We start from the raw sequence: 22,720 nt of genomic DNA, 5'->3' as shown, positions 1-22,720 counted from the left end.
AAAAGAATATATATATGTGTGTGTATATATGTATACATATATCTGAGTCACTTTGTTTAGCAGAAATTAACACAACATTGTAAATCAACTATACTCCAATTTTTTAAAAAACCCCATTATGCTAAGTGAAAAAATAACAATCAAAGGATCAGATATATACTCCATTTACATTAAATACCTAGAACAGGTGAATCCACAGAAAGAGATGCAGATGGGTGGTTGCCAGGGGCTAGAGGAAGTGGGGAGTAGGGACAGAAATTTCTTTTAGGGTTATAGAAATGTCTTGGAACTTGATAGAGGAGGCATTGTTTGCAAAACATTGTGAATGCAAAAAGCTCCGATGAATTACATACTTTAAGAATGGTTAATTTTATGTTATGTGATTTCCACCTCAATTACAAAAGGAAGGAAAGGAGGGAGGGAGGGGAAAAGGGACTAAGAAACAGGCAAGACTGAAGGCGGAGTTACAGGTCAAAGTGAGAGATCATCACAGGCCTCCCACACAATAACATTGCTGAGATGACATGCAGGAGAGAGCTCTCAGTTCTGGTGGCAACTGGGATCTGGAAATGTCTCTGGCCACTTTCCTGTAGTGGGATGGTGAACCATTCACCCAAGCTCCTGCAGCCTCAGGCAAAATGGGGCTGGTGCATCTTTCCAGTTTTCCTCGGAGCATTGGGCCTGGGTATTCTGAGAGTACTGGGAACCCACTTCACAGGGTGAAACCTCTGGGATGGTGTCTCAGCACCCTGTTTTCTAAGTATGGCAGACGGAAAGCCAATTCCTGCTTCTTGTGGAGACACTGAGGGGGTTCAGAAGCCACTTGTTTTCTAAGCATGGCAGACTGAGAACCAATTCCTGCTTCTTGTGGAGACACTGGCAAGGTAGGGACAACTCAGGTTAACTGGTTGGATTCCTTGCTCCACCACTATCTGTGTGGCCTTGGGCAAATCATTTTTCTGTTTCTTCAGCGGTAGAATAGGGATATATCTACTTTGGAGGCTATATGTATACGGTAGGCACTCAATAATATGATCCCGTCTTTGTGGCTGCTCTCGAACACAAAAATTGCCAGTTCCCTGAATCCACCAAAAAACCTCAGCTCTGGCTCAGAGAGGTTAAGACATGAGCTCGGAGGTAGCACAGCTAATTTGGGCTTAGAACATAGATCTTCTGGCTCCGTGTCCAGGGAACTTTCCTCAAACCTCTAAGTTGCTACATTTATTTTCCTCAAAAGGCTTTTGGCATCTACTCCGATTTAGGAAGAGGGGAGGTGTGTAAGGAGAGAGACCCAGCTCAGTATTAAGTGTTGCGCAAACCTCACCAAGACAGGTGCTGCTGCCTCGGTCTACGTATAAGGAAACTGATTGTGTTTAATCAGAGAGGCCAAGTGACCGGCACTAGAACACGCAACCAGAGAGCTGAGGTCTAGGATTCGAACTCCGGTTCTCCCGAGGCGCTACGCCCGGAAGCCCCCGGGCGCGCGTGGCTTGGCGCGAGCAAGGCGCTCAGCGGTGGGAATCCCGAGCGAAGTTGGAAGCCGGGCCTGTTCATTTGCATGCTAATACCCAGAATGCTTTTCCCCCGCACACCGCTTCTCTTAATGGAAGCGCTCAGTTTGGAACCGTGAAAAGTTTGGAACACATACTTCGCTCCTCTTTGCAACTGTGGGAACTTCCCGCCCGCACGTGCGGTGCCTGCAGCCCGAAGCTCCAAGTCGGGCTGCCTTGCGGCGGCCGCCAACGCTATACAGGCAGACGAACCTCTGGGTCCAGGCCGCGCGTGGCAGCATCTTCAGGACCGCCGGGGACAAAGCGCTCAGGCCCGCAGGCGGGGCCCATGGCCTGAGCGCTCGGCGACTCGCTGGGCTGCAGGCGCCGGGGATGCTTTCGACCTCGGGAAGCCAAAGGGCGCTCCCTGGAGTCTCCAGTACCCCTGATTCCTGGGGTGTGCGGGGATCCCTGCTCCTGCCCTTGCCTCTATGTTTGTCGCCTCCCTGAACTGGTGACTTTCCCATCCCTGGGGCACAAAGCTCGGCGTGTGGCGGCTTGGGGGAGAAGGACGATGGACTCATATCCCCAGCTCTGCCGGGCGCGCAGCCCCTTTGGTTCAGTCAGCGTGCGGGGTGCAGAAGCAGCTCCAGAGGTTCGGCCTGCCCTCAGTCAGGACCCCGGGCCCTCTCTGGGGTTGGGAGCGGGGAGGCGGTCGCAGGCGACTTCTAGGGATTTCGTGCATCGAAAGGGAGCTCTTAAGGTTAGCCGACGCCCGCTCGACTTACGGGTGCGCATCGCAGGCTGGGGGGGGGCTCAGATCTGTACCCCCTTGATCTCCCCCTTTCCCCCGCCCCGTCACTAGCCGCCACTGTTGGCCGGGAGGGAGGGGCAGCGGGAGCTGGTTTGCTGGCTTGGCGCTTCGTTTGCATTGGTCCGGGGGGCTGAAACTGCAGCCCCCGGCCCTGCGGGCGGGGTGGGAAGGCGGGGGCCGGACGGGGGCTCAGCCTGCGCTAGCATTGGCGGAGCAGGGGACTGGGGAGGGGGGGCAGGAAGCGGGGGGAGCGGAGCTGCGGGGGGGGTGTGTATAAATAGGGAAGGGGGGACGTGCATCCTCGGCTGGGTGAGGGGGGGGCGCTCCGCACAAAGAAAGTGGAAAGTTTGCAGCGCGGGGCGGTCCGGGCCAGGAATCCGGGTGCGCACGTGCAGGGCCAGGGGCGCAGAGGGCCCCCCCACGCCGAGCTCGCCGTTTCTTTTTTTTTTTCTGCAAGCAAGGGGGGGGGTGTTGTTGGTATCGCCCCCTCCTTCTCCTCCCCCCAGGGGTGAAAGTGCAAGAGGAAGTGCAGCCGCTGCCATCTTTCCTCCGCTCCGAACACACGGAGCCCGGGGCCGCAGCGCCGCCGCTCCGCCGCCGCCTTCGCCCGGCCCAGGAAAGGGCCAGCCCTGCAGCCGTTACCGCCGCCCGCCCGCTCCAGCCTTCGCTGCGGACATCGCCCGCCAGCCTCCGGGACCCGGCCTGCGCTGCCGCCCCGGTGCGCGCCCCACTGCCGCCGCCGCCTTAGCCTTTTGTTTCCTCCGCTCCGGCGCCCCCGCCCCGGCTCGCGCTTTGCAGGGGACGCAGCGCGCGCCCCCAGCGGGCCCGGGAAAAGCCGCGGCGCGCGCACGCGCCTGCGTGACAGACCCCTCCTCCTCCCCGTGCGCGCGCGCCCCTCTTGGCTGCGCGCCGGCGCCGCCTGGCGGGCGGGAGGGGAGGTGGCAGGAGCGTTTGCGGGAGGGGCGCACCTCTTTGCTCGCGCACCCCCCGAGAGGTAGACTGAGAAGGGGAGGCGGGCTGGTGGAGAGGAGAGAGTGCAGGATTCAGCAGGGGTGGGGGCAGCTATGTGGGGGGTGGTGCGCTCTGCAGTCTAGACAGTCCGATCCGGGCAGGGGGCGTGTGCGCTCGGCGCACCTGCGAGACTACAGAGCCCGGGGCCGGCACGTGTGGGGAGTGTAGACACGTTCGCTGCGCCCTGCTTCTCGCTGCCTAGGGGAAGGGAGTGGGGCGGGCAAGTGCCGCGGCCCGGTTTGTGGGGAGGGGGGTGGCGGCCATGGAGCGCGTGAACGACGCTTCTTGCGGCCCGTCGGGCTGCTACACCTACCAGGTGAGCAGACACAGCACGGAGATGCTGCACAACCTGAACCAGCAGCGCAAAAACGGCGGGCGCTTCTGCGACGTGCTTCTGCGGGTGGGCGATGAGAGCTTCCCAGCGCACCGCGCGGTGCTGGCCGCCTGCAGCGAGTACTTTGAGTCGGTGTTCAGTGCCCAGTTGGGCGACGGCGGAACTGCGGAGGGGGGTCCCGCTGACGTGGGGGGCGCAGCGGCGGCCCCAGGCGGTGGGGCTGGGGGCAGTCGGGAGCTAGAGATGCACACCATCAGCTCCAAGGTGTTCGGGGACATCCTGGACTTCGCCTACACTTCCCGCATTGTGGTTCGCCTGGAGAGCTTCCCCGAGCTTATGACGGCCGCCAAGTTTCTGCTGATGAGGTCCGTCATTGAGATTTGCCAGGAAGTCATCAAACAGTCCAATGTGCAGATCCTGGTGCCCCCTGCCCGGGCCGACATCATGCTCTTTCGTCCCCCTGGGACCTCGGACTTAGGCTTCCCTTTGGACATGACCAATGGAGCAGCCTTGGCAGCCAACAGCAATGGCATCGCAGGCAGCATGCAGCCCGAGGAGGAGGCGGCTAGGGCAGCTGGTGCAGCCATTGCGAGCCAAGCCTCCCTGCCTGTGTTACCTGGTGTGGACCGCTTGCCCATGGTGGCCGGACCCTTGTCTCCCCAACTGCTGACTTCCCCGTTCCCCAATGTGGCATCCAGTGCCCCTCCCCTGACTGGCAAGCGAGGCCGGGGCCGCCCAAGAAAGGCCAACCTTCTGGACTCAATGTTCGGGTCCCCAGGGGGCCTGAGGGAAGCAGGCATCCTTCCCTGTGGCCTGTGTGGGAAGGTGTTCACTGATGCCAATCGGCTCCGGCAGCACGAGGCCCAGCATGGTGTCACCAGCCTCCAGCTGGGCTACATCGACCTTCCTCCTCCAAGGCTGGGCGAGAATGGGCTACCCATCTCAGAGGACCCCGACGGCCCCCGAAAGAGGAGCCGGACCAGGAAGCAGGTGGCCTGTGAGATCTGCGGCAAGATCTTCCGAGACGTGTACCATCTCAATCGGCACAAGCTTTCCCACTCGGGGGAGAAGCCCTATTCCTGCCCCGTGTGTGGGCTGAGGTTCAAGAGAAAAGATCGCATGTCCTACCATGTGCGGTCCCACGATGGGTCCGTGGGCAAGCCCTACATCTGCCAGAGCTGTGGGAAAGGCTTCTCCAGGTGAGGAATGGTGCCCCCCTCTAGGACTGGTCCTGTTCCTGGCTCACGGAACAGCTCCTTGTCAGGATCTGGGGTTGTGAGACTTGTAGGGGTCACTTGACCTTGTAGGGCCTGGTCAGGTTTGGGGAGAGTGTTTTTACTGGCCCTGATTTTGAGATAGTGTGGCCAAGGGCTGCTTTCTCTTCCCTCAGGGAAGTTCTCTGGCACTAGGCGTGCCCTGCTGTCGCTCTTCCTCAGGGCCTTGTGGGAAAGGGCCGGATTCCTCAGGCCTCAGCCACCGGGCCTCACCATTCTTCTCCCTGGGCTCCCTTTGTGTTTCCGGCACCAGGCGAGGGGCCCCCTCTGGGGGCGGGAGGGGTGGCTGGGCTCCTCATCTTTCCCCGCTTGAATGGCTGCTGGGGGAGGGAAATGAAACAAGTGCTCGGCGACTCCCGCGCCTCCCCCTGCCCAGTGCAGCCTTCGTGACCCTGGGTTAGTAAGACTCCAGCTCTGCCCCTCACAGCCCCAGAATCACAGGGCACAGAACTGGGCACCCAGAGTCTCTTCTGAACAGCAAAATTTTTCATCTGCTCTGACCTGGGGTTCCAGAGCCTTCCTGAACCCACAGATCTTCTTTATGTTCACTGGACAGAGAGGAAGAGGAGCAGGATGTCTTTTTAGATTGACTATTTAGTGGGCCTGATAAGGAACTGAAGACTTGTCTGAGAGCGAAGGGTTGTTTTTCCTCTTAGGAGAGTATTTGGAATAAAAGGCTGGTTTTAACTTGCCTGGGTACTGAAGACCTTGTGTATATGAACGAAGTAGGGAGAACTCCCTCATTGGGGCCCCAACTAGGAACCAGTCTTACCGGTCAGGCAGCCCTTGCCCACCTGCTCTGTTGGGCATCTGGTTTACCAGCCCAGCTGGGGACTTAAGGCTTCATCCCTTGGCCTCTGGGGACTGAATTCCATCCGGGTGGCATTCATTGGCTGCTCTGGCGGGAGAGGCTGGGGGAGGGGAATACTGAGTTTCTAAGGGGCTTTAGTCTGGACAATGAATCACAAATTCCCCCTCCCAGAAAGGCTGCAGCGAGGCAGCCTGGTCTCATTCTAAAGCCACCTCCTTGGGTCCTGGAAATTATTGAGTTTCTGGTGGGGGGAGGCGGGTAGGCAAGGTCAGAGACGAACACCCAATCCCTCCTCTAGAGAAATCCAGGGCAGAGAGGTGGTGACTTGTCTTTGTCTTGCTGGGGTGGGGTGAGAGAGTCCTCTCCAGCAGCCGGGGTGGGGGGTGGGGAGGGTCTGGCCGAGTTTGTAGCCCAGTCTCTTGAGGTCTTGTTTTAAAGTCTCTCCTGGTTCTCTTTTCCAGGCCCGATCACTTGAATGGACATATCAAGCAGGTGCACACTTCTGAGCGGCCTCACAAGTGTCAGGTAGGGGCCGGGCAGGGTGGAGATGGGCTGAAAGAGAATGCTGCTGTTCTCACAGCCGTGGCCACGAGCCAGCTGATGTGTGTGCTGGGCCACTGGCTGACCACCGCTGTGCACCCCTCCCCCTCTGTCCCCCACCCTCCGTCTGCTCTCCTCCTTTGTTCTTCCCCCGGCCCCCTTCCTCCCACCGCTGATGTCCCCTCCTTTCTGGTTGCCGGGTCCTGGTTCCCAGCCCGTCTAGTCTTTTTGCTCTATTGCTTAGCTTTCCTCTCCTGACATTTGCCAGCTCCTTGGATGGTGGGCCACATTGCACAAGTGTTGTCCTGGGGGCACTGGCACCCTACTGAGCCCGGTTTCTGGTCCCTGTCCATTGGCAGGGTCCACTTTGGGGTGGGAAGAGTTTCTAAAAAGCTCCTGGTGGTCCTGCCAACAACTCTTCCCCTTGTATGCCCAGCAGCTTGACCCAAGTTGGAGCTCTTTCTGGGGCCCCTCAGCTCAGGGCACCAGGCAGTGGGGGGGTGGGGAGGTGAGGGAGGTAGGGAGTGGGCGGTCTCCTCTCCCAGCACTGTTAACCCATCCCAAACCATGTGTGCACACTGCCAAGGGTTCTGAGAACTGGAGAGTGAGGTGGTTTCCTGTCCTTAAGTGGCAGTAGGTAGGGTAGGCAGGGCAAGGTTTGCACCCTTGTTTTGTCTGCTTGAACAATATCTGGGGGCCCTGTGGTGCCCAGAAAATTGAGCTTTCTTTCCTGGCCACTGAGCATTCCTGTGTGGGTAGAAAACATGCCTCTGTCTTCTCTTTGGTTGCCCCCCTTTCCCTGGGCCAAGTTCCTGCCTTCTGAGCAGGAGACAGAGTTGTGGGTGCTGACTGCAGTGTCTGGTAGGGTGACCTGCTTCTCTTTATCCTGTTGGTGGCAAGGAGGGAGGGCTCCGGGAGATTGCAGGGAGGGATGGACGTGCTGTGGTAGGAAAGAGAGCCCCCAGGGGCCAGGTGTGATAGTGTTCTCAGACAGCCAGGCTAGGTGGCTTCCCTTCCCTGAGGACAGCGACCCAGGGGTGGGCCTGCTGGGGTGCATCTGTGCCTCACTGCCTCCTCTCTCTCTGTCTCTGACTCTCTCATCATGGAGCACAATCTGACTCCCTGCAGAGTAGGAGGAGCCCAGAGGGCAGTGGGGGCATGCCCGGTGGCCTGGGGGGGTAACCTGCACTCTCTGCCCTTTTTCCAGGTGTGGGTTGGGAGCAGCAGCGGCCTGCCGCCCCTGGAATCTCTTCCTAGCGACCTGCCATCATGGGACTTTGCCCAGCCTGCTTTGTGGAGGTCGTCCCATTCCGTTCCTGACACCGCCTTTTCCCTTTCTCTAAAAAAGTCCTTCCCAGCCCTCGAAAACCTGGGCCCAGCACCCTCCAGCAACGCTCTCTTCTGCCCAGCCCCGCCGGGATATCTGCGGCAGGGCTGGACCACCCCAGAGGGCAGCCGGGCCTTTACCCAGTGGCCTGTCGGCTAGCCGGGGCCTCCCCAAGAGGGTTTTCTGGGGAGGGGCCTGGCAGTGGCGGTGATCTGAGCTCTTTGCTTTTGGGAGAGGCCGCAGAGCGGTTCCTGCTCACTGTGCCCAGCTCCTCCCTGGGTGACCTGGACTCTTTCCCAGCTCAGGGGCCCTGGATGGACAGGGCAGCAAGGAGCTCCTTCTTGGGTCCCCCTATAGCTTCCATGTTTCTTTCTGGGTTCTCCTGCCTTGTTTTCCCCCCTTAGCAGATGGTACCCCTGGGTGACTGTCCTTGGCCTGGAGGTTGGTGCTTTTCTCGGGAAGTAAGCTACCAGCTTATATGCTTCCCCTCCACCGGCCCCACCTCCCCTAAGGCACGGGGTTTTCAGGCTGGGACGGGCTGCCCCTCCCCCCACTCTGGGAGTGAGTCCACCTTCAGAGGAGACTCCACCTGGGCCAACCTGCTGCCCTCTTCCCTTCCCACTCACACAGGTCCTGCTTTCATTTCTTGCTAGTGAATTAGACTGTTGTGTTTTTGAGGTTTATTATCAAGTCTACTCAGGAACTAGACTAACCAGTAGCTTTACATTGGGTCACCCCAGTATATGGCTTTGGGGGCTGATAAAGCAGATGAAGAACCCCCTCGGATCCCAGTGGTGTGCCCTTTAGCCCCTGCGGGCTCCGCGGAGATAACAGGAGTGATGATAAAAGTTTTAATTCTAACATTTGAGGCTTTGTGTGTTTTGTCCTTGGTCTGTGTCATAACACTGACATCATTGTCCCTCGTGTCCGAGCCTGCTCCTGCCCTTCCAACACACACTCTCAGACCTGCAGGCCCCACCTCCAGCCCCATAGCCAGAACTCCCCTAAGAGTGACCAGCAGGTGAGCGTGGTGGCTCCCAGATGCTGGGCTGGCCGGCCTTCTTTGCCTGGGCTGGGTTAAACAGCCTGGCATCTATTTTGCATGGTGTGTGTGCTGAAAGCGTCAGAGGTGAAGAGATACTCCTGGGGAGTTGGATCCTTGGGTCCCCAGCAGAGCTAGGCATGGGCCATACCTCTTGGTCCCTCCTGATGGCACCGTGGACAAAAGGGGCCAGTCACAGAGACTGGTGCCCCAGCCTGAAGGAAAAGTCCACCTGAACATGGGGGCATGGAGGCTCAGCCTTGGCTGTGACACAAATCTCCTTGGGGCCTGGCCTGAGTATCCTTCAATGCCCCAAAGCTGCTGGATCTGTAAGCATGGTGGACTGGAATGTTTCCCCCACAGCTGAAGCCCAGAGGCTAGAGCAGTTCAGGTCTCTCCCAGTGGCCCCTCCTCTCAGGGGGCTAGTTGGGGTGATATGGGCTGGAGGGCTAGCTCATTAGAGAAGGAAAGAATTGAAGTAAGAATAAGGGAGCTACACCCTCAAGAAGAAGGGGGCCAGCAAGGCTGGTGGTGCTGGGCCCCTGTGCATTGCCCTTAGGCTTGTCTAGGGCCGTGGAAAAGCCTGCTTAAGAAACACCCCCTGACTCAAAGGTCACCAAGGGTGGGGTGTGCACTGGTGTCTCTGGTTCCAATTAGGCCCCATTCCTGAGCTTTTCAGCCCTTGGGAAGAAAAGCATTAGGAAGTCTGGGAGGGGGGGAGACTAGTGGGGAGGGATGGGAGACTGAATGGGGCTCAGTGTTGAGTGCTGATGACCAGCGGTGACCCAAGCTCAGGTGGCTGGGCTGGGGCCTGGCAGGGGTGCCACTGGGCTGAGGACAAGGCAGCCATTCCCAGCACCACTGGCCATCAGCAGCTAGCTCTCCTCCTGTCAGGGTCCCTCTGCCTCCAGGACAGGAAGTGCCTTTCTCTTGAGTGGCCCCAGCGTGGAGGCTCTGGGCGTCCCCTTCTTTGAGATCCAACTCTCCCCTCATCCTTCCTCTCCTGGGTCAAGTGACTAAGCTCTTTGTGTTTGGTGGTGCCTGAACTTCTGGCAGGCCTAGACTTGGACTAGGACACATTCATAGGTCCTCCAGAAAACCCTGGGGACTTGAGCCACATAAGGTCAGTCCTGGCACAGAGAAGACAACCACCACTTCAACGTTGCTTTGTAATACAGTGAACGTTTTTGTTGTATTTGGGTTTTTTTTTCTCAGCGGCATATATACATTCCTAATTATGTTTGCTCAGGCTAAAGTTAGCTTTCATTCCTTGAGAGATAATCAGTGGAGGACAGGGTGGGGGAACTCAACCTGGTCCGGGGTTTTAGTTGTGCTTAGCTAATTCCCCAAATGGATAATCTACTTGTGGATAATTGAGGTTTGCTGTCCATTATCTTAAGTTAGCACCGTATGACAGGCAATGTTTTAATGTACACATCCCCAAAGAAAGTTGGCATCTCTCACGTCTTTTGGTGGCTCCCTCTTCCAGGGACCATGGAAGACAGAATCCTGCATGTGTGCTTTTAGCTGTGTTTTCTTACATCTGGTGCCTCGTTGGTTCCTTTCAGTTCTGTGGTGTGGACCACACTGCCTCTTATCGTTGGAGGGGTGGTCCTCTGGTCACTGTCTGGTAAATCCGGCTCTTGTCCCCAGATAATTCAACAGGTGTGCCCTTCATTCTGGTTTACTGTCTGGTAGGCTGGCTGGAAGATTCAGTAACCCCCTACCCCACTGTGGCCTATGATTGGGTCACAAAGTCCCTGCCTGGGGTGGGGCCCACATGTGGCCATGAGACCAAGCACCTAGGATGCTTTCTTTCTCTTTTTTTTTTTTTCTTTTTAGGTCCACACCTGCAGCACATGGGAGTTCCCAAACTAGGGGTCAAATTGCAGCTACAGCCACTGGCCTACACCATAGCCACAGCAACGCAGGATCCAAGACACATCTGTGGCCTATACCACGGCTCACGGCACCACCGGATCTGTAATGCACTGAGTGAGGCCAGGGATTGAACCCATATCCTCATGGATCCTAGTTGGGTTTGTTAACTGTTGAGCCACGAAGAGGAGTCCCTCGGATGCTTTTTGAGCCACCTGAGTGCTCAGGTTTCCCTGCACAAATCCTGTCACCTCTCTGTATCGGGATAGCTTTGGCGACCAAATACACTTTTAGAAACCATCAGCACCTTTCACCAGAAGTTACCTCTGCTGAGGCTGGAGGTAAGAACACAGGCTCAGGGGCTGGTTCTCAGCCTGGCTGCTCTGTATCCTCTGGAGCCTCCATCTGCCCGGTAGTAAGTCAGGGAGGATGGGGATACCCCAGGGTAGCTAGGAGGATCTGGAGGGCACTGGCCTGGCAGCAGCAGTGTGTCTAGACTTCTGATTCCCTTAGTAGCTGAGCCCTGTGCTTTGTGCAAATCACTCTCTAGACTTAGCTCCCTCATTTGTCAAATGAATAAACTCAATGTATAAAACAGATGAAAGTGGTACAGTTGACCCTTGAACAACACGGAGATTCAGAGCACCGACCCACTGGGCAGTCAGAAATATGCATGAAACTTAGAGTTGGCCCTCTGTACAAGTGGTTCTTTGTGTCTGTGATTCTGCGTCTGAGGATCCAACCAGCCTCAGATCGCGTGCTACCTTCTTTACCGTCTACTATTGAAAACACCTGTGGCCATGTGGCCCCATGCAGTTCAAACCCATGCTAAGGGTTAGCTGTATTTCATTGGTATAAATTGTTCTGTTCAAATGTGTAACATTTATTTAAGAGATAATGACTGAGAACAGCAAGGCTGGTCCTGATGCAGATGTTGCGGATTGGGGTCTTCTACTTCCACAGCATTGCACACATTTGTTTTGTCCTTTGACCGAACAGTCAGGCCATAGATAAACGTAATATGCGGTGACAGTGTTGAGGTGCTTACCTTGAGGTCTCAGGATCCAGGATACATTTCTGTTAAGGGAGCTGGCAGGAGCGCCTCCATTCCAGCCAGTTCACGGGGTGTCAGTTCTTCAGTGAGTTACAGTCTGTCTGTGATGCACTTAACGGTGAACGTTGCTTTCTCCTGTGGCTCTAAAACAGTAAACACACACATACAGAAAAAAGTGAGTCCACCTTGACTAGAACCCCTGAGGTACCTCCATGGAACCAAAATAGCTTGAAAGTGATCAGACTCAACTCTTCCGGGGGCTTTCCCCATGTTCCATGGTCCCTAAGGCTGGGGTGGCTGTGCAGGCCCCACTGAAGGAGGGCTGCTGGGGGGAGATCAGGGACTGAGACCAGGTCAGGGGACCTGGGGCTGCCTTCCCAGGGTGTGGTGCTGGCCTGGGCTCCAGGCTGTGTGTTGGTGCTCACACCACAGCCTTCTCTGGCGAGTTCTCTGGGAGGGCCACTGTAGGATGCATTGCGAGGATGAGCCTCAGACAGGCTAAGCCTGATGTCTGCCAAGCACAGGGAATACTCAGCCCGTGTGTCTGACCCTAGCACTTCCCCAGATGCCCCAGAGCCTCCGGCCCTCATTCTCTGCTGATTTTCACATTCACACAATTGGCATTATCATTTTCTGGGCCACTTTTTCAATACAAACATGCATGGATATTATGAAGAGTAGTCGCTACCTTTTCCTGCCTTGCCTTTCCGTTGCCCTGTGGCTGTGACTAATGTCACTTTTGAATGGAATGAGTACATGGAATTCTTGTATAAAGCAATGAGTGGAAACCCAGGGTGGAGAAGGTGAGGACTGTTCTGTTTATATGCCAAGAGCTCTTCTGTAAATTATCTTACAGCCAGTGCAACCAAAGTTAGTTCTTAAGTGTTTAATGATGAAAAACGCCCAGCTCTTCGTTTTGCAGACCTCAGCCTGCCATGTAATGGGCGTGTTGGGGAGCCATTGGGAACCAGCTATCCCAGCTCAGGGGTCCTATGAGGAAGGTTTTGGGTATTTAGAGCAGCTTACGTGGCATTCTGGGGAGAAAGCCTGGGCCATGTTCTAAAGTTCCTTTGAATACTGGGAGTCCGTGTGATGGCCAGAAGTTGCTTTGTTTCACAGCGTGCTCGGTTGGGAATCAGCTGTGGGTGCCAGTCTTCACCTCACCCCATTTTCCTTTCTACTCTCAGACCTGCAATGCTTCTTTTGCCACCCGAGACCGTCTGCGCTCCCACCTGGCCTGTCATGAAGACAAGGTGCCCTGCCAGGTGTGCGGGAAGTACTTGAGGGCGGCGTACATGGCAGACCACCTGAAGAAGCACAGTGAGGGGCCCAGCAACTTCTGCAGCATCTGTAACCGAGGTAACCTCCCTGCTATTTCCTCACGTCCAGGGGATGGGCCTGTGCTTGTGTGGGAGGCTGGGGGTGTCTGACCACCCTGCCTCAGACTGCACTCTCTGCACGGCCAGACCCCCGTCACCCCAGGGAATAATAAATGCCTTCCTCCCCCAGCCCCCAGCTAGCTGTTTGTCACCCTTTCCTTTCCCAGAAACTTGGAGTGTGTGGAATGGGAGTTCCCAGGAGATCAGCAGGTGGCAACAGGAGAGAGTGTTGTCCCCAAGCGTGGGTCCGTAATACAGCTGCTGCCTGGGTGGCAGGATGGATGCGTTGAACTGTGTAGGCTGGTGGGAGTTATTAGGCCCCAAGAGGTGGGAGGAAAAGGGTCCTGCTTGAGAGCTTCTGCTGGCTGATCCACTGACATGTGAAAGTCAGCAGCCAGGGAAGGGGGTCGAGTCTGGAGATGAACAAGGGCCAGAACTTTCTAGCACAAGTGGGCGGAAAAGCCCAGACCCGGGTAGACTGTGGCCTTGAGGAGAGTGGGAAGTGGCAGGTGCCCTGAGCAGGGCAGTGAGCTTGCGGCCAAGGTTGGCCTAGGTGGCATCTGGCCCTGTGGCCCTGGCATTGTGTTGGATGAAGTCTGGCCTGTCCCTGAGCTTCTGCCAGGGCTTGTTGGCTGTTCGAAGGGCTGAGGTTTGTGTTTTGCAAACACAGTGTCAGTGAAGGAGGCTTGCGTCGTATCTGCCACAGGAGGTCGGGGCAGGTGTCTGGTGAGCGTGAGGATGCTTCTGCGCGGTGTGCTTGCTTTGGCCAGGTGGGGACATGGCTGGGAAGTCCTTTCTCCTGGGACACTCTTGTCCCAATGCTTCTGGAAGTCTTGAGTGTGGCTTAGGGATTGAGCACCAAACTAGGAAGCAGGGCACCCAGGGTTTAGCTGGCCTCTCCCACCTTATCCCCACAGGTGACCTTGAACTCTTCCTTCCCTTCTCTAAGCCTCAGTCTTTTCATCTCTCCGTGGGGTTGAGAACACACACCCCCTTGCTCACCTCACAGGGTTATTGTGAGGATCCTGGAAGACCAGGCAGATGAAAGTGCTCTGAGCCCCACATGGATGTGCACAAGTGGGAGGCCCTCCTTATACCCTGTAATAGAGTTAGAAAGGACACAGCTGACACTCTGGTTTGGACCAGGCACAACCCCCCTGTAGTCCTCGACTAGAATGTCCTGTGCTGTCTCTGTGTGCTCTAAGGTCACTGGTGGAGGGAGACTGCTGAGTAGCTGGGTGTTCCTGTTGCCTGGGGCTGCACACCTGGGGTTTGCCTTGAAGGCTGCTGGATGCCAGTGTTTGTACCACCAGGAAACCTTCTGTGGAAGCGGGAGGCGGTCATAAAAGCTGCTTAAGCATCTGTCCTACTTTCTGACGTGTCAGTGGAGCCCTTTCTGGCAGGAGCGTCCCCTGGGAAGGTGGCATTGGGGCTGTGCATGGAGAGAGCTATCAGGCTGTGGCTCACCATTCCGACCCGGCTTCCTGACCGCGCCCCCCCACATAACGCAAGACCTGCCACAGCGTGCTATCAGTGGGCTTCTGTCAGATTTTCAGGGTTGAAGTTCTCAGCCTGAGAGTTGGAGTCAGAAACCAGAGGCGGGAAACCAGTGAGCCTGGAGGAGGATGCTAGTGAGGGGATCAAGATGAAGCCTGGATTACGGGGTTGGGGGCAGATCCAGACGGGCGCAGGGCACAGCTTCTGAGGGCCCCCACTCATGAGGAAAGAAGAGCTGAGAGCAGCAGGGAATAGCAGGGAAAGTCAACCGTTAGGAGACAGCTAATGTGGCAAAGCCAGCAACCATTGTTCATCAGGCTTTGTTTTCCCTGGGCTGGTAGAGGACATGGGCAGTAGCCACGGGCTGCGAGGCTGGGTGGGGGTGCCAGGGGAGTAAAACCAGAGTCCACCTTTGCTCAGAAAAGCCAAGACTAGATCTGGATCTTAGGCAAAACAGCTTTGGGTCCCAGAGTCAGAGCAGGAAGTACCGTTCCTCCAGGAGGGCTCTGGTCCACCCACCCAGAGTACTTAGAAGAAAGAGAAAACACTTGGTCTTCATCAGAAGAGAAGAAGGATTCTGCCTCTGGACTCATTTCTTCAACAGAAATAGGAAGACACGACCCCATCCAGGCAGCTTTTCCAGGAAGAGGATAAGGCCACTGAAGACACTTAGACCTGGAGTCAGAATGCAGAGGGTTCTAGGCGGTCATCCGCCTTGCTCGCCACCAAGGCCATGACTATAGGGGAACTGCAAGGGATCAAGGGACGTTCTGTCTACAAGGGTTAAACAAAGACTAACATCAGCCGGCCAGTCCACTGGTTAAGGTTGGATCAAGTGATTTTCCAATTGCCCTCTGAGATCCTCCAGTCCCAACAGCTCTTAAGAAAGCAACGTAACCACCTATGTATCTGCCTGCTCTCAGCCACACAGACAACGCTTACCTGTGAAGAATGGGAGAGAGGGGATATGTCCTGGCTGCCCGGCCCCACCCTTGACACAGATGACCAGTCTTTGTCCTAGAGACAAATCGGAATTTGGGCTGAAGCATCTGGAGAGAAGATAATTTGCAGAGGGAGGAGTATGATGGCTCCCTCACCTTCAAGAGGGACATGAGTTGAGTGGGAAGGACCGAGTAGATCACTGCGATTTTCCTGCTTTTTAGGGTCTTTGTGTATGTGCATAGATACTGCTATGGGGGGAAGAGGGATAGCATCTTGGGAATCTGCTTTGACAGAAACAACACATGGACTCCAACATTATTGCTTAAAAGGTAGAGGAAGCCTCCTCTCCAGCCAGAGGTGAGCATACAGCTGGTCGCCAATGCTAGGCATGGATGCAGACAGCCTGCCATCCCCTGGCCTGAGCTGACATGACCTACTCTGTGCCCCTCCAGCTTGGGGCTGCGTTGAGCCCAGCCCCTCCTCATGGTGGATGAGGAGAAGGCAATTCCTGACCCCTGCATGGCTGTGGGAGTTGCCAGAGGGGGCTGGCTTCCGTGTACAAATTGTAGCACACCAGGCAGGAAAGCACAAGGGAGGGGCAGCAGCCTCACGGTAATAAACTCTCCGCATCTGGAGCTTGAACGAAGGTGGCTTGTCCCCCGTGGTGGTGGAGTCATGCATGGCCCCAATGCCTATGTCAAGCCGCCTCTTTGGTTCTTGGTTCATCAGTGGTGAATGGGCAGGTGAGTTTAGGATTCCGGCCAAACATGTCTGGCTTCAAATATGTGTTCTCAGAAACTCAGCTTCTGTTTTATTCCAAAACTTGGCGGCCAACCTGCTCTGTGTGTAAATTCTGGGCTTCAGTGGCAGCTGTGGATCCACGCCTACCATCCCCATGGTTCTGCTATAGATAGTAAGTAGTCTGCAGCTGGGGTGGTGTCAAGGGGACCCAGCAACATGCTCCCCAGACTGTTTTTCAGGAAAATGCAGGGAGCTTTCATTGAGCATCTGCTGTGTCCCCGGCACAGTTCTTTGCACAGGGAGTAAATATAATAGTTCCTGGAGCTCCTTCCCTCCTTTCCTCTCTTTTGATTGCAGCAGCCCTGTCCTGGTGCTCCATGGAGAGGGCTTCAAACCATTCAAGAGCCCCACAAAGGATTGAAAAAACAGGAAAAAAAAATTACTTTCCAAAGTAGTATCCATCAGTCGGAAAGTCCTGATACATTATGCTAGTTGCTGGGGTCACAGCGCCATCCGCAGGGTAGGGCTTATCTGCTCCTTTCTGACTACAGCCTCCCTCGTAGGAGAGTTTATGTGGGTCCCTTGTGAGCCAGCCTGTCCCTGTGCTTGGCCCCAGGCATACCAGTCGGTCACAGCACAGACGGCGAGCTCCACCACGCGGGGCAGGACAGCAGCATCTGGTCCAGGAGGGTCTTTGTCAGGAAAGGAAGGAAAATCCACCCAGTCCCCATTTCCCTCCAGAACCACTGAATGCTACTACCATCAGGGGAATGTCTGTTAAATAAGATTACTGCAGGTCAGCCCCTGCCTATCAGCAGCTTCCATTCTAATCCACCAACATGGCAGAGAAATACAGGAGTGTAAATGGTGATACAGAACCTATTGTGAAGAGTCCAAGGGAATGTTCCTAGGGCCAAGGCCAAGATGCAAGGACATTAGAGAGTCTGCCCGGTGGTGAAGGACCGAATAGTGGCACACGGTCCTAGGGTTGGAGTCCAGGTGTTGCCATTTAGTGGCTGTACATTGGCCGCAAGGCACAGAGCAGTGCATGCGGTGCACCATGCCTGGCACACCTTTGTTGCATGATGAAGGTGACCTTTGCTGTAGTCCTGGCAGTGTTGGAAAGGCTGGGCCAATTCAAGACTTTTTTAAAACAAGTCTTGTGCAGACGGGACACAGCACTGTCCCGTCTCCCCAGTTAGTAGTGAATCCTACAGCTACTCTGTGACTGCAGTTTAACCAGGGAATAAAAATACCTGAGGATCTGGAGTGGACTAAAGGGACACTGTCAGGGCACTGGCCCCCCGGAGGGCCTTCTGCCAAGAAGCTGTGGTTCCTGCCAGCGGCACTTTCGGATCCTTGACTGGGGAGATTTGATGGCACAGTTCCTTCTTGCGAGACCAAGTGGAAATCCGTTGACCAGCCCACCTGGTTGCACATCCTCGGACTGTGGCTGCAGCGGAAGTTGGCCCACAGTCTGTTCTTCCCAACGTGGGGTGTCTTGAGGCTCAAACTGGCTGGAGCATCTGGGCTGGGATGGAACAGCTCCCCGAGGGCAGGAATGCCCCTCCCCCAAATAAAGACAAGGATTATCCCTGTTTATTTCTTCCTTAATAAGTGAACCTGATGGATCTTCCAAAACCAAACCAAAAAGACCACCATGAATAAGAAAGGACTGCACCCCTTTAACGTAACTTCCTGTTTTTTATTATCCTTCAAAGAATCTAAACAGTTATTAAATCCAGTTATTCTGAAGGTGAGAAAGTTAGCAAAACAGAGCTTGTCCTACCACATACAAGAAGGGGATTCCCCTCCTGGAGGCATTTCTTTGGGATTTCATCTTGCCTCCCTCCGGTATCTTGTGCAGGAAGTTTATCTTCGCAAGTGTTAAGCAGGCATTCTGCTGGCTGCCCTGGAGCCCCGTATCTTTTCATGACTGCATTTCTAGCCGTGGACCCTGCAGCTGGTCTGGGGCTGTGGGACGTCCTCTCAAACTGCTTGTTACTGAGGCACCAAGCAAGCCTAGAGGCGTGTGGCCCTCCCTCCAGGCAGCCCTCCACCACAGCCTTGCAGAGAGGGCTCTGCCAAGAAGCCGACTCGAGGAGAGTGCCACCCTCCCTCCTGAGCCAGGTGGCTCCTGTGGTTGCAGCGTTTCTGAGCCAAGGAGGGGCCCCTTCTAGGAAGGCTAGCCACCGCCGCCGGAGGAGAGGCGTGGGGGAAGCAGAGAGGTATCTGTGTGCTGGCCGCGGGATCTCATCTCCTTTTATCTTGTTTAGGTTTCTCCTCTGCCTCCTACTTAAAGGTCCATGTTAAAACCCACCACGGTGTTCCCCTTCCCCAGGTCTCCAGGCACCAGGAGCCCATCCCGAATGGGGGAGCAGCGTTCCACTGCGCCAGGACCTATGGCAACAAAGGCAAGCGACCCCTTGCTCTGCACTTTGCTTCTCTGCGCAGACTGTGTTGTGGGGGCGCTGGGCCGGGCGTGGGGAGGCGGGAAGGCTGCCGGCTTGCTGGCTGCCTCCAGGAGGCTCGAGATTTGAGTGGCAGTGGCCTCCAGGACACAAGTCACAGTGGGTACCTCACTCCAGGGCAGTGAGCGAGGCTTTAGGGCACTGCCGAGATCTAGTCCCCGCCTTCTCTTCCCTTGCTCCTGGCCAGCCCCCATGTCTGGAGCCCTGCGGGACGCCCGGGCCCCAGGCAGGAGGAGGAGGCCTGCATGATGAGGGTCCCTCTGGGCCTGTCCATTGCCTGTGGCCCTTTAAGGATGGCTAGGAGCTGCGGCCGAATGCTTTCTTCTCCTTTGACCTTGTGGGCAGGGGGAGCCGAGGTGGTTGGTTGCTGTGAGCAGCCCTTTCTGGAGAGCCTCTGGCCACGTTTGTGAGATGCATGGCACTGACTCCGAGTTGGTTTGCATAGAGCTCCCTAGGCCCCACCTCCACTTGTTGATTCAGATTGCTCTGTGGTGTTTCAAGTCGTGTTGCCTTGGGGATGACGCCAGGGGCTTGGCAGACGGCAGAGATGGCATGCTCCACGCTCCCATCACAGACCTCCCTTCCCGGCATGGCGCTCTTAGCCCAGGCAGGAAGCTGCTGATTGTGCAGGACCCACGTTTGGGCCAGGCAGGCATGTCAGTGAGGGCCGTCTGCAGGCCCAGCTCGTCCTGGGCCCTGTGTAGGGACTGCCAGATGGTGGAGTTGTTCAGTTCCTTTGAAGCTCTGTGCTTTGACCGCTTGGCCGGGAAGGGTTCTGGCAGGCGGAGGCAGTGAGGGCAGGGCTTGTGTTTGCAGCGTTGGGAAAAGGACTGGCTCTGACTAAGCTGTTGATGGGGTCTGCTCAGGCTGAGGGGCCTGTGGCTCTGGTCCAGCCTTGCTAGGGTGCGGCCCATCTGGGGCCAAGGTGAGGCCACTGATGTATCCCCAGCATCCTCACAACAGCTGTTGGACCCCAGCAGCTGGGGGTGTCTGGGTTGCCCTGGGCAGAAGCAGTGGAAGTCCCCTCTCCATACCCCTTCCTCGAAGCAGGCCAAGATGGTGATGAGCAGTACACGTGCGCTGCATGAGGAGTCCGCGGCGAGGGAGGCTGGCAGCCCCGGGCCCTGCTGTCTCACCCATGTAGGCATGCCAGGCTCCCTGACTGGCCAGCTGAACTTCTGTGGGTTCTGCCAGGGCGGTGGCTGGCCATCGGCTGCCCTCCACAAGCCTGTGAGCTGGCCCCTGGTGACCCCTCCAGGAGGGGTGTCCCCAGAGCCCGGCCTCACTGCTCCTCTGTGTTCTGTTTCCTCCTAGAAGGCCAGAAATGCTCACATCAGGATCCGATTGAGAGCTCCGACTCCTATGGCGACCTCTCAGATGCCAGCGACCTGAAGACCCCTGAGAAACAGAGCACCAATGGCTCTTTCTGCGACATGGCGGTCCCTAAAAACAAGCTGGAGTCTGATGGGGAGAAGAAGTACCCCTGCCCTGAGTGTGGGAGCTTCTTCCGCTCCAAGTCCTACTTGAACAAACACATCCAGAAGGTGCACGTCCGGGCCCTTGGGGGCCCCCTGGGGGACCTGGGCCCCACCCTTGGCTCGCCCTTCTCTCCCCAGCAGAACATGTCTCTCCTTGAGTCCTTTGGGTTTCAGATCGTTCAATCAGCGTTTGCATCATCTCTGGTAGATCCCGAGGTTGACCAGCAGCCCATGGGGCCTGAGGGCAAGTGAGGCAGAGGCTTCGTCCCCATGGAAACGCCACTGGGGACAGCTGAGAAATGCTGTGAATGCGGAGGAAGTGGTGTCTTTGGGTTCTGTAGCTGAGAGATTTTTATTCATTTTTAACTCCCCCTCCAGCCCTGTCACCCCTCCCCTCCCCTGATGGTCTTTAGAAATAGATTCTCATCTGATACTCAGCAGAAATATCTGCGAGACCTGGAATGGGATGAGGGCAGAAAACACTACACAGGCCTCCAAGGCAGCACCAGGGCCAATTTCTCTAATGGGTGGAAGCTGGAACTGCTGGTGCTCAGACCCTTGTGACCCCCAATCCCAAACCCACACCTGACAGCATCCTGGGACCTCGGTGATTTGGGGTCCCCTTCCCCTTCTCTCATCTCTCCATCCCCCTTCTTATTATCCCTCAAAAGAAACCACAGCAGGGTCTCCACCCACATTACACCATGATGATGCCCAACTGTTTTTAAGGAAGCTGGAAGCCTACAGCATCCCATGGACCATGGGGTGAGTGTCCTCTGAGAACCCTCTGAGCTTGACCTTTGACCTGGAGGGTCCCAGACCTTTCTGAGCCCTGCCTAAAGACTAGCATTTTACCACTAGGACAAGCTTAGCAATTGAGGACACCCCTACCCCAAATTCCAGTTCTTATGTGATTTTTAACCATTCAACTTGCTGTTGGGTTTTAATTCTCTAATTATTATTATTATTGTTATTATTTTTTAGGACCAGTTGTAGTGAATTGCTACTGAAAGCTATCCCAGGTGATACAGAGCTCTTTGTAAACCGCAGTCACACATTAGGGTTAGGATTAAACTTTGTTTAGATGTACCATAATTAACTTGGCTAGTTGATTGTTTGAAGTCTATGGAAGAAATAGTTTTATGCAAAATTTTAAAAATGCCAGTCTGGTCAGGGAGGTGGGGGTTTCAGTGCTGTTGGAAAGCAGGAGGGCTGTCAGGTAGAGACATCATATATCTCGGTTGTATCACATGTGAGCAAGCCCAGGTTGACCCTGTGATGTGAATTGATCTGACCAGACTGTATTAAATACGTTAGTACGTTACTCTACCTGCTCCCCTGAGTCTGTTTTTTCAGCCATGGGGATTTGGGATCCAGAGGGTGGCAGTTTGTGCCCCTGCACCTGGTGGGGGTGGGACCCCTGGAGACCTCTCTTCCTCTTCACTGCACAGTCCCACTGGGATGGAAAGGTGAGTGTTCCCACTGCGGACTCTGCTGCCAGCATCCACCCACCTGCTCACACCTTGTCTTCACTGTCCTGCATCTCAGACCCTGGGGATACTGTAGTGCACAGGACACCCTTGCGGAGCCTAAAGGGAGAGAGACAGTTAACTAGTAAGCACTATTAACCATAGAGTTCAGATAAGAAAACTTGGGCAAGGAAGGGACAGGGACAGCAGGAGAGGTGGTGGGTGGTCCAGGCTGGTGAGAGGCAGGGGCTGTGACCCTGAGAGGGAGACCTGGAGGCAGAGGGGAACTTAATGGGACAAGGGCAGGGAGGAACTCCTCAGGGGGTTCTAAGAAGCTCAGCAACTTGAATCCCCACCACCCTTTGTGGCCCACAGGGTTAAGTAAGAGGCTGTCGCACCCTTAGTGGCCAGTGTATGAGAAGAAGGGGGACAGAATGGCAAAGAGGCAGGAAGTGAACACATGCAGAATTCACCGGAGGAAGAATCAGCCTGAGGACCCAGGTAGATGGACTGCAGACTGGCATCTTGAGAAACCCTGGGGAAGAAGTTCCTGAACTAAGAGAAACAGCATTTACACCCAAACAGGTAGAAAAAGAGTGACAAAGGGGAGAAAAATAAATAAACACTGACCAGGAGAAGCAGAAAAGCACACAATGACTTAGGTCCACAGTAATATCAGTAATGTCATTGTTTTGGCTTAAAAGCAAAGACTAAGCTGTACTTTTTTTCTTTTTTTCCTTTATTTATTTATTTTTTAGGATCGTACCTGTGGCATATGGAGGTTCCTAGGCTAAGGGTCAAATCGGAACTACAACTGCTGGCCTACGCCACAGCCACAGCCACAGCCACAGCAGATCTGAGCCACATGTCTGCAACCTACACTGTAGCTTGTGGCAATGCTGGATCCTTAACCCAGTGAGTGGGGCCAAGGATTTGAACAGGCATCTTCATGGGTTCGTTTCTGCTGAACCACAATGGGAACTCCCTTTGTCTTTTTTTCCTTTTTTAAAATTATTATTATTACTATTATTTTTGTCATTTTAGGGCCGCACCTGCAGCATATGGAGGTTCCCAGGCTAGGGGTTGAATCGGAGCTACAGTTGCCGGCCAACATAATAGCCACAACAACGCCAGATCTGATCTGCATTTGCAATCTACGTCACAGCTC

The 22,720-nt window shown here is 55.4% G+C and overlaps 2 protein-coding genes and 1 pseudogene across 7 annotated transcripts; 1 reads left to right on the top strand and 2 right to left on the bottom strand.

Annotated features, from left to right (window-relative positions):
* Positions 1 to 394: 394 nt before the first annotated feature.
* On the bottom strand, positions 395 to 2,254 carry LOC125116819 (uncharacterized; annotated as a pseudogene).
* A 1,043-nt stretch (positions 2,255 to 3,297) lies between these two features.
* PATZ1 (POZ/BTB and AT hook containing zinc finger 1) lies at positions 3,298 to 21,412 on the top strand. Of its 6 annotated transcripts, none has more exons than XM_047762384.1 (5): positions 3,298 to 4,848; positions 6,196 to 6,259; positions 12,763 to 12,934; positions 18,476 to 18,548; positions 19,920 to 21,412. In XM_047762384.1, the coding sequence occupies exons 1-5, from the start codon at positions 3,578 to 3,580 to the stop codon at positions 19,951 to 19,953; spliced, it is 1,614 nt and encodes a 537-aa protein (XP_047618340.1). In that variant the 5' UTR covers positions 3,298 to 3,577; the 3' UTR covers positions 19,954 to 21,412. The 6 variants fall into 6 exon arrangements, with proteins under 6 accessions (XP_047618340.1, XP_047618337.1, XP_047618336.1 ...); XM_047762381.1 differs by having other exon boundaries at positions 18,411 to 18,548; positions 19,923 to 21,412; XM_047762380.1 differs by having other exon boundaries at positions 18,411 to 18,548.
* On the bottom strand, positions 17,826 to 19,929 carry LOC125116818 (uncharacterized). The gene has a single exon (XM_047762390.1). It carries the CDS (start codon positions 19,751 to 19,753, stop codon positions 19,082 to 19,084), a length of 672 nt encoding a protein of 223 aa, XP_047618346.1. The 5' UTR covers positions 19,754 to 19,929; the 3' UTR covers positions 17,826 to 19,081.
* Positions 21,413 to 22,720: the final 1,308 nt, after the last annotated feature.

The sequence above is a fragment of the Phacochoerus africanus genome, chromosome 15 (assembly GCF_016906955.1).
Source record: "Phacochoerus africanus isolate WHEZ1 chromosome 15, ROS_Pafr_v1, whole genome shotgun sequence".
NCBI lineage: Eukaryota > Metazoa > Chordata > Mammalia > Artiodactyla > Suidae > Phacochoerus > Phacochoerus africanus.
This window is presented reverse-complemented; position numbering and strand designations above follow the sequence as displayed.